The sequence below is a fragment of the Triticum aestivum genome, chromosome 5B, assembly GCF_018294505.1.
Source record: "Triticum aestivum cultivar Chinese Spring chromosome 5B, IWGSC CS RefSeq v2.1, whole genome shotgun sequence".
NCBI lineage: Eukaryota > Viridiplantae > Streptophyta > Magnoliopsida > Poales > Poaceae > Triticum > Triticum aestivum.
The window spans coordinates 648467410-648479138 of record NC_057807.1 but is presented as its reverse complement, the minus strand read 5'-3'; the positions used below and the strand labels follow the sequence as shown (position 1 = coordinate 648479138).

Below are 11729 nucleotides of genomic sequence, written 5' to 3'. Positions count from 1 at the left end.
ATGCGACATAGACTTGCCGCCACCGCACGTAACAGAAGACCAGGAGTATGACACAACCAACATGACTGGAGAAAGAGGCCAGGAGGACGATGTGATCGACAGTGGTCGTGGAGCTGACAGAGAGGAGATACAACAGGTATGGTTGTTGCTGGTTCTACGAGATTGTCCCTTACAACAATCTGAGCTTGCATGTGTGCAATACATTACAGTACATTGTCATGCCAAAAGCTAGATTAGGAAGTCAAGATAAGATGTTTCTCTGTAATGAACAATTTCAGGATGACATACTAATAATTTTGTAAACAATGATTTGCTCATATTTGGCTTGATAGTACAGTAGCTTATTCAAAACAAAGTATTCCATCCATGACGCACCTAATGTAAAACTAATGTGTTCTGAAGAAGAACTTAAGTATATATTTTACATTGTGGTAATGTAATTTTAATTTTCAACACTTTTTACTGTAGGTGGTTGATAAAGTTGGGCAAGCTTTGATCGTTCCGGAAGTGGGAAAGTCATTCGATTCAGCAGGAAGCATACGACATGTACAACACGTATGCCGGCAAGATTGGGTTTAGTATCAGAAAGAGCCAGACAAAGCGTCGCCGAGATCGAACTATATACCAGAAATATATAGTTTGCAGTAATCAGGGAGAACGAGAAACCGAATCATCAAAGGCCACTACAAGAACAGGTTGTCAGGCTCGTGTTCAATTTAGTGTAAGCATGCCCTCAAAGTCTTCAACATGAGCGATGTTTTTATTTTGCCATCGCAATATATACTAAACAGATGGACAAAATATGCAAAGAGAGGCTTCTATATTGAGAAGCAAGGAACTGATACGGAAAATTTGAAAACACAAGCGGCCCATATCTCACGGAAGGCAACATCTGTTGCATTGAAATGTTCGACAGTGAAAGAGCTTCTTGATGATTTGGAGAAAGCCATAGATAAGTTGGACTTGGAAGCAGACAATTCTCTTAGCAAGATGAAAGAAAAATCCAGCGAGGTTCCGCTAGTTTCGACTGAGTGTGTTGCAGAGACCTTAAAAGGTATTGTATCGTTTAGAGTTCCTCCGGTGGTAAAAGGCGCAAAGAGTAAACGATCAAAAATCTCTCTTGAAAGGAAGAATGGAAAGAAAAAGAAAAATTCTAAAAAGAAAGGTATTGATCGATTGTACCCAATCTAGCAAAGCTATTATCCAGTATATGTTTCTATAGTCATTTTTATTTTATTTTGATTTTTACGTCTGACTATAGGAGAAGATCCAAAGAATGCAACAGAAAATAGAGAGGAACACAATGATCCAAATGAATTGATCGTAAGACAGGGCTTGTACTCATTATTTTCCTTTCATATTCTACTTAATCTATTGTTTTAAACTATTTCATTTTCCATGATGTAGGACCTTAATGCTAGTAGCATCGAGGCTATGACAAACTTTGCAAATGATGTTCATTGGCAACCTTCGACCATAGGTTCTTCCTTGATCCAAGGCGGATATGCTACTGCCTCAATGCCAACATTATCAAGTGATGTGTATGGTCAGCCTTCGACCATGGCTTCTCCGTTGATTGAAGGCGGATATGTTAATGCATCCATGCTAACATTCTCAACAGATGTGTACGGGCAGCCTTCGGTTCAACAAGAAGCCACATTGTCCTCATCCGTTAGAAAGTTACATTTCGATAAATAGCAGTTCTCGACCTGTAACATGTTTTCTGTTTTAACAAGTGTGACATGGTTGAAGTTTGACTATTTTTCATATGCTTTCGAGAATAATGTGCTCTATCATTCTGATGGAGTGCCAAATCATGACAATATGGAGCCTTGCTTTGTAATATCTAGATGATTATCTATTTATTCTCATAGGTTTGCTTTACTGGAATGCTACTCCTTGGTGTTTAAACTTGAGTCCAATTTGAATCCATTTGCAATCACTTTCCAATCAGGGTTGTATGAGTACAATGAAATGTTCAAACGTAAAATGTGAAATCTTCATGCCTTCAGTTTTGATACATTGATGTCATCCTTTTCTAACAAAAAGGAATTCAGGTTCTCTCTTGTAAAAGCTAGCAGGACCTAGCTGTGATTTCCTGTTTGCAACAAAATCAAGATATGAGCATGTAAAAGATGATATAAAACATCAGTTTTTTTTTTTCAATTTGTAGATGATCACAAGAATCTATCCTTTTACAAATCAGAAAATTTACAGTCAATAGTTCTGAACAATTTACAATAGAGTATCAGCATTATTTTCATCAAAAGTTTCTGAATCTTGAAATTCACTGAAGAAAGTACGTTGTAACCAAAAGAACATGCTTCCTTGCAATCCATTGAGCAGAACACCAGCGAGCATTTTGACATCTTTTCTGACCTCGTAGCAGGCCATGAAAATACAGATATAATACAGTCTACTTAACACGATCTACTTCATGTTCTCGGTGTCATCGGATTATCTGTTTAACCTTTACTTCTTCCCTCTTCCTACCCCAGCTATTTATAAATCCAACATCACCGTTAGGCCACTCTAAACCTATTTGCAAACCTGAACTATCGCTGCACCAATTATTATTATTTTTCGAGAATGACAGTGCATCAATTATAATACAGAGAAGTTCAAACAACTCTGGCATTTAAACTGTAGGAGACTTTATGGAACACAAACAAGTTGCATGTGATGGTGTCGGAACATAGAGCACATAACAATGCAATCCAAGAAACGGACATGAACAACTGCTGCGAAAAAAAGGAAAACTATTTTTGCTTATTGATAATAGAAATACAGTGTGATATCATTCAGAGTTGAAATCTGAAAATTATACTCGTTCAACTATTATACAGTCATGCTCTATGGAGAGAGGATATTACAATTGTGATGCCCATTGACAAGAAAACTGCAACGACCACAAAGCTACAAAACCAAACTATTATGGAAGACGCTGGTTCATCAGTGAAAAGCTACTCTTCTTTTCAATCGGGAAACTGAATTCATTCAGTTTTTGAACACGGATATCATATCCGGCCGGCGAGCTCATGGCCACGAGAGCACGCCGGCGCCATGCACGCACATACTCGCTGACCGGGCGCTGCACGCCGTGAGCCAGCAAGGGCGCCTCCATGCCCAACTTCGGCCGCCACGGTGGCTGCCATCTGATCTGGGTCTTCTGACGCCGACAGTTTGAGCAGCTCTCCCAGAACGCGCACCACTCGTGGAGTCGTGGGCATAGGTGTCCATGGTGCCTCCTGGTCCGCCGTCGCCACCACTCTCCGCGGGCGCCGCCACCTCGCTCCGCCGGCATCGCTCGGCCTTGGCTGTCCGCTGGATGTGGAACAAGATGGGGATTGTGTTCGGTTTCTTGAGCCGATATGGCAGCTTACCGATCGAGCCGAGCGGAAGCGCCGGGAGCGACGGAACGAGCCGAAGAAAGGAGCGCTACAGCGGGCGCGAGCGGATGCCGTGGGATGCATTGGTAGGACAGGTGGCGGCAGATCCGATCGGGTATGCACAGGAGGAGGTTTGCAGCCCGTCTCCACCCAATTTTTTTTCCGTCTCAAGACGTAAACTACAACGCGATCACCGCCTCTCAAACCCTAGCTAATACCCCGAACATTCGTGTCGTCTTCGCCGATCCATGGCCATGTATACATCTTCATCTTGGCCGATCTATCCCCGTCCTATGCCCTCCTCCACCTACTGGTCCGCAGGCGGCCCGCCAACGGAGAGCTCATGAATCATGCTGGAGCGCTTCGTGTTCCGCAGGGACAACGTCGACGACGGCTCCTTCCCGGACGAAGCGGCCGCGCCGCTGAGGGCCAGCTCCGTCACGTCCCTGGGAGACCCCTTCACCATCGCCTTGCTCCCCGCCGCGCCTCCCTCCTTCTCCCGCCTCTATGTGCACTGGCCGCGCGGTCCACGCAACCACGACGGGAGCGGCAGGGGAACCGATCGAGCTCCTCTCGGCCCACGGGGACCTCCTACTGCTCAGCCTCGCCGACAACGATACCGACAGGGACCCTTACTGGAGGGACTACTTCGTGTTCAATGCCGCCCTAGGCGCGCTCAAGCGGCTCCCGGCGTGCACCGAACCCATGGTGGTCGAACAGTGGGGCAAGGGGGCGACCATGAAACGCCACTTCAATCGTGACACGATCGGAATATACTGCGGCATGGACGGTGACTTCACGGTGGTGCAGCTGGCCAAGTTTGATCTTTCAGCAAAAGGGCAGTGCACGTATGGGAGTAGAACTATGCGTCTTCCGCTCCCCTCCGTGGGCGACCGATGATGGTTCTCATGATGATGTTGCCAAGGGCGAGTGGAAGATTATGACGCTGCCGATCATACATACCAAAGAGGAATTCGCCGATCTGACCGCATGGTCAACCGATGCTACCACCAAGGACTGCGTAATCTGGGTTGATTACCACCAAGGAGGCATCATGTCCTACAACCCACGTCATGATGCACTAGTTGAAACAAGAGCACGAAGTAGCATCTCTTATAGCCGATTGCCTATCAACAACCGCCCTCGGAATTCTTCACGAAGCGGAAATACCCTAGAGATGTACCGCAGCCTATGCGTCGTCCCCGGGGAAGAGGGAAATCAGCTCAAGTTTGTCGATGTTGCCCGCGACGACGAAGCCTTTTTTGGGCCGCTCGCTGCTAGCTCTAGCTTCACCATCACCTTTCATACTCGGGCATCATCGGAAGACAATGTTTGGCACAAGGAAGCGGTGATTACGTCTCAAAAGTTTCAGTATCTTGTCGTCCGCAAGCGTCTTCTCTCTTACAATGTTGTGCCCATGTTCCCTCTTGTGAATAGGGACGAGCCCAATCACATACACTTCATCGTGTCTGAGCCAAGGGACAAGGTTGACAAGCTTTCGGTGGTGGTTATTGATATCATCAAAGAGACCTTAATTTCAGTTTCTCCATATATTCAAGGAGAGGAAGACCTCTCTGGCAAAGATGCGGACATGGTCAGGCACAGGTGCCGTCTTCTGCGGTCCTTTCTCCCTGTCAGTTCTCAAGCTTGTTCTAATCTGATTTCGCATGCGTCTTTTAGTGCATCATGATGTGGTATTATAACATGATGAACTAGAAACTACTTTAGTAATCTAAACTATCTTATATTAGTTTATAAAGAGAGTATCTTATATTAGTTTATAAAGGGAGTATTAATTTGCATGTCACATGTCAGACAATTTTGTTTTTCGATTTTTTAAACAAGCTATTGGTTCCATTGGTATTTGTATACTATTGTACTAATTAATTAATTTCGACCTTGAGGCGGATGCTGTTACCAAACTACCTCGCTGAATTTTAATTTTGGAGTGATTCTTTTGGATTGCGTAGAGGACGGATGTATTCCAAGAATTTGAGAATTACAATACTTCTATTTCTGAATTGTTGAAATTATTTAACGACAACATATCCATTTTGTATTAATAAAATAAAAAACCAACTAATTTCTACAGTGGTGGTGTCGTAAAACCAAAATTGTTTCTTTTCCCCTGCTTTCTAACTCCAACTACTACATAGAACTTCAATTGTTCCAGTGCCCCCCCACCACCACCACCACCACCACAAGCCGCTGGCCGAGTCCATGTCTTTTTGTGGCTTCGTAGCAACACAAAGAGATTTTTACGGTTTATAAAGGTTTATTTCACGTATGTTTTGAGAACTAAAAAATGCATATGTTCTCGATATAGACATTAAGTTGATGTTTTAGAAAAGAAGCTGGCGTTCTGCTTTAAATTAATGAAGCCCTTACACCAACACAACACAACAACACAAAGCAAAAAAGGAGCTTTGGCAAGATACATGGATGCCCAGGAACAACAACATAGCTCAAAAGTAAGAAAGTGAGACATCGGAGCCCTCGGGCATGCGCAAAGGACCAATGCTGGGAATGGAGCCGGCTCGAGAAGGAGATCAGTCGGCAGGGGGGCTATGCCAATGCCATCGCCTGGGCGCCCAACAGACCAGCACCATCCTATTCCATCGCCAGAAGGAACCCCCAGTTCCTCGCCCGGGCTCGAGAGGCGCCGCACCGTCCGACGATGGAATGCTCACCACCCTAGAACGCGGATGGAAGCTAGGGCCAGGACACCAAAGGGAGGTCTTAGGGCACAAACACCACACCGAACCTAGATCCGCACAAGAGCACCACCGTTGAGGCAAGGGCTCGACACTTGACGAGAAGTTGTCGTACACAAACACTCACCCCAGCAACCAGCAGCATAGGACCTTGCTCACGAGACGGAGCCTCCAAGGAGGACACGACGCCATCGCGATGCCACCGCCCGGTCTGTAATCAGCCAGACCAATGGTTTTCGCCCAGAGCCCATGATGAATGGTGTCACCCACGATGACACCTCCAAGGAAGCAAACGACACACACACACCAGTGTCGTTATCACCGGCACCGATAGAGTTAGGCAAAGCTTTTGCTGGGGACTCGACCCCAACCAATCAGATCCAACAGCCATGGCCGACCAAGGAAGGTTGCATGCACACGACACCGGAAATAAGCCGGATGGCAACAAAGACCACACCAGCATGACGGACGCCCCCGAATGAGTCACCTCATCGTTCGCACGGCCAAGGCAATACACGAGCACCCGCGCCGCAATGCCCGCCTAAAAGGTGCCGCCGTGCCCACCATACGGAGCCACCGCTCTGGCATCCGAGCGGATCCAATCTCACCCACCACACCCATGGTGATGGACCGCAAGCACGCAGCCGGCCACCCCCACCGCCGCACCGCCACAACTTCGTCATCCATTGCACCCAAAGCCGACAACTTTCCCCACACAGAGACAAACCCTAGATCTAGGTTGCCGGACATTCCAGGAGAAGCAGCCATCAGGGCCACCGACAAGAGGAGGGCCATGTCCACGGGAGCCAACAGACCAAAGGGAGCACGCCGGAGCTAGCGGATCTGGCGATCGGCGACGGCTGGGACCCCACCCATAACTGCCAGCCATATGCCCGGAGCAGCTCCGCAAAGATCCAGCGGCCGTAGCACACGCCACCCCCGCGCATGCCGAGGGCCGCCGCGCCACCACCACATAAGGTCACAACTACCGGCCAGGGAAAGCGAAGGGCGCATGGCGGATCTGGTCATCGATCAGGGAAGATGAAGCCAGCAAGGAGGGCAGGGGAGGAGAGACGGAGGTGGAGGAAGCCACCCCACCGCCGCGGGCCCGCCAGAGGCCGTGGGCGGCGACGGCGAGGGAGAGGAGCGCCGGGGCGCGACTGTTCAGGCAGGCATCGTCGTTGCTCTCTGGTTAGGCCTGGTTGGTGAGCTAATGCTTGCGTAATAACATATGGTGCACCTAAACCTATATACTTAGACATGCTGGAATAATTAATTTTTCTGAAATTGATTGAAATAAGAATGAAGTAATTGAAATTTGTGTGAAGTTTTCATAAAATTAATTGAAACCTGATTGAAACAATATATTTTTTGTGAAGTTATGAATTATATTTGTAAAAATGTTGGAAACAACAAACAAATCATTAGCATAATTAGAAATATATTGTATGATATTCATGAGCCAAAATGTATTTGAAAATTGAGATTTTGATATGCCAAGTTTTCTACAAAAAATATAAATAATCACACAAAATTCAATGATTATAGCCGGATTCCAATCAAATTCAATTATTACATGGCATTTCAAAAAAAATTGGATGTCTGATTTTCTTATATTTGATTATACGTATAATTTAAATTTAAATTTTGGATTTGAAACTTATGTGGAATGATTGAAATATTATTTAGTGGAGACTTAAATTTGGAAAAACTTATTTGAAATTACCGATCGTTACTGAAATTTAGTGAAACATATGTAAAATTTATACTTCCTGAAAGTTGAGATAAAACATTTTCGCAAACCTATATTTGTGAAATGTTCAAAGTTTATTGATTTCTAAGATTAGTGGATACAATCAAAAGTTAATTATAAAATGTTCCAAAAAAGGGTAAGCACAAAGTAAAGAAAAAACACATTTTTTGAGCATCAGTACAGACACAAGCGCTCATATACACGCGCATACACTCATCCCTATGAACGCACACACTCACACCCTACCCCTATGAGCACCTTCGAAAGACTGAGCCGGCATATCATCTTGAGATTTACGAAGTCACCGTAGGCGCCTCGTCGTCGACGGGAACGTCTCCTCCCACTGAAAGCGCATCGCCGGAAATCCTGAAATAAATTCAGGAATAATGCGAGCACCAGGATTTGAACCCTGGTGGGTTGGGGATACCACTGTCCATCTGATGTGTTGACGGGGAGTGCGCATCCATTTTCTATGTTAAAAAGAGAGCTTTATAAATCAAACGAAATAGTGGCGTTGCATCGGGGTTTATAAGGCCCAAGATATCCGGAGAAGCACTTAAGATTAGACATCAAACATGACATGGGCTAAACAATGTGCTGCCCTGCAAACACTGATCTCAAAGCACCTTTCCCCAGTTTGTATCCCACCTTATGTGGAATTTGATCAATAAAGTGGTCTTACCCCATAAAAAGAAAACCTTTCCCCGCGAAAAAAGGAGAATCTCAAAGCTCCTTGGTCGCTCCAGCCGGGTTGTTGTGGTCAACGCCTCTATGGAGCGGGTGATGACCATGATCACATTTCCGGGTTACTTTGACGCTCGATCTCGCAGCAAGTGGGCTGTTGGCTCCAAAATTGTCACCAACCATATCCGTCATGATCGTGAGTTTAAGATTGTTGCCCATCATCTATGGTACGTACTACATGTGATCATGTGATATGCCTACGTATTTTCTACTAGACGGCAGCTTAGAAATAGCACATGGCCTGCTAGATCTACCGATGATGCCTCATGCATGACATCAAAGTAGGAGCTAAATCGTCAACGTATTCTCGTACACTACTGTTTACCACTCTGTCGAGTGGGACCACCCTGGGCCCGCTGGACATAGTCTACACACACCAGTATCTGGTGAGGCTGCAGACGGCAGATCGGATGGTGGGTGGCGTGCAACTTATTTAACGTTCGACGAGAAACAAAATAGGTGTCAACCAGTGGTCAGTGACGCGCTTCCCACTGAGCAGAGCACCACCGATCTGCCGGTTCTTCACTTCTCGCCGCCGCACGCCCCGTCGTCACGCCGAGCTAGCTCCTGATCACCGTCATGGCCAGCGCCGGGTCATCGCCAGAGCCGCTGCACGTCGTCATTGTCCCGTGGCTGGCGTTCGGCCACATGCTCCCGTACCTGGAGCTCGCCGAGCGGCTGGCGTCGCGGGGACACCGCGTGTCCTACGTCTCCACGCCGCGCAACCTTGCGCGCCTCCCGCCGCTGCGCCCGGCCGCGGCGCCGCGCGTCGACCTCGTGGCGCTCCCGCTCCCGCGCGTCGACGGCCTCCCCGACGGCGCCGAGTCCACCAACGACGTCCCCGACCACCAGCGGGAGCTCCACTGGAAGGCCTTCGACGGCCTCGCCGCGCCCTTCGCGGAGTTCATGGCTGCCGCGTGCGCCGGCGAGGCCACCAGGCCTCACTGGGTCATCGCCGACTGCTTCCACCACTGGGTCGCCGCCGCCGCCGTCGAGCACAAGGTTTGACCCACCTGCATGCCGTGCGCGCTGCTCGCTTTGGTTCCATACTTCCATTGACCCATTCCGTTCATTCAATGCACATCTCAAATAGCCCGATGCTCCATGGTTCACCAGGTTCCATGCGCGATGCTTCAACCGACCGCTGCTGTGATCGCTGCCGCGTACCAGCCGCCACCGGAGCACGCTGGACCGGGCGCTGCGACCCGCCCCCGTTACGAGACGGAGGAGACGGCACCCATGTACGACGACCAAGGCGCGTCGGGTATGTCCACCGTCCAGCGTTGGTACTTGACGAAAAATAGGTGCGCGCTCGCGGTCATCCGGAGCTGCGTCGAGTGGGAGCCCGAGTCCTTCCCGCTGGTGCCAGAGCTCCTCGGCATGCCGGTCGTGCCCCTCGGCCTTCTGCCGCCGTCAACCGGCGGAGGCCGCCGTGCGGACGCCACCAACGGATCAGCAGAGCACGCCACCGTGCGTTGGCTGGACGCGCAGCGGCCCGGTTCGGTGGTGTACGTGGCGCTGGGGAGCGAAGTGCCGCTGCCCCTGGAGCAGGTGCAGGAGCTAGCCCTCGGGCTGGAGCTCGCCGGGACACGCTTCCTCTGGGCTCTCCGGAAGCCCAGTGGAGCCGCCGTCCTGGACGACGGCGCCGACATGCTTCCTCCGGATTTCCAAGAGCGCACTCGCGGCCAGGGGCTGGTGACCACGGGGTGGGTTCCTCAGATGAGCATCCTGGCGCACGCGGCCGTGGGCGGGTTCCTGACGCACTGCGGCCGGAACTCGCTGATCGAAGGGCTCCTGTTCGGTCACCCTCTCGTCATGCTGCCCATCTTCGGCGACCAAGGCCCGAATGCGCGCCAAATGGAGGCGAAGAAGGCGGGGTTGCAGGTGGCGAGGGACGAGAGCGATGGGTCGTTCGACCGCCATGGCATCGCGAGCGCGGTCCGGGACGTCATGGTTGACGGGGAGGCAAGGAGGAGATTCGTGGCAGGTGCAGCGAAGATGCAGGAGGTGGTAGCTAATTCGGAACGGCAGGAGCGGTACATTGACGAATTTGTGCAACACCTTCGATCTCACTGCCGCTACTCCGTGAACAATAAGGGAAAATTTTGTGTTTGACACTTTCATGCCACAGCTACTGTATTTTTGGTTTTTCATTCTGAAGGTGAGGAAACACTGAAACTGTAGCCTATGTGGTGTATATTTTTCGCTCAGAATTGTGAAAATGGTCCGGCTTATATTTTCTTTCTCGCTAGGTGGTGCTACACATATGTGACGTGGTTCCCGGGGAATTTCTTGCACACCCGATTTAGTTAACCTATGAGCAACCCATCAAAGTGTCAGACGAGTGTGCTGAACTGGGTTTTCGATAACGAGTGTTTTTATTAATTCATAATATCATATCAAAAGAATACAAGCATCATGAGCACAGCCGGTGGCAGCATGACTACAATGGGCATAGGCAAGATCAAGGCACACACAAAAGAAGATAGAAGGGAAAAATCACAGTTTAGAGGGAGGGGAATTTTTGGTCTATGGGAACATATGCACCCTATATGGAAAAAAATTAGTAATTCAACAAAAAGTCGAAAATTCCTGAAATTATTTTTGAAATAAACTTGACCTTCTATTTTACTCGTGAGAAATAAAATCCACAAAAAAATATCCCTTTGACTTCTTTTCAAAAAAGACAAATTTTTGGCTAATATAGTGTGAATAGTGACCTATAATAGCAAATAAATTTTGTCTTTTTTGCTGTGAGGTCAACTTTTGTTATTTTTTTCGTCGAGATTTATATACTAGTGCAAAAGTAAGTCAAGTGTTTTGTTAAAATAGTTCTTAACTATTTTGACTTTTTATTAAAATATTAAAAAAATTCCCATATAGGGTGCATATACAACCAAGAACCAAAGTGTATTTCCCCAGTTTAGAGAGACTATCTTTGTATTTTTGACAATCTATAGCTCGTACAAAGTCAAAGGTTGGATCAAATTTCCTTAGAGCATGGTTAATAGTATAGTCAACAGCCGGCTATATGAAGTTGCAACCTCACATATAGTTAATCTAATAGTCAACATGTATAATAACTAGTTGCTAAGTAGTACTACTTTATAAATGCATGGTCCACCTTAC

General features: G+C 47.8%; 1 protein-coding gene across 1 annotated transcript; it reads left to right on the top strand.

The window, feature by feature from the left end:
- The first annotated feature begins 9179 nt into the window (after positions 1 to 9179).
- On the top strand, positions 9180 to 10818 carry LOC123113888 (UDP-glycosyltransferase 91C1). Its single transcript, XM_044535208.1, has 2 exons — positions 9180 to 9602; positions 9717 to 10818. Exons 1-2 carry the CDS (start codon positions 9180 to 9182, stop codon positions 10713 to 10715), a joined length of 1422 nt encoding a protein of 473 aa, XP_044391143.1. The 3' UTR covers positions 10716 to 10818.
- The last annotated feature ends 911 nt before the right edge of the window (positions 10819 to 11729 follow it).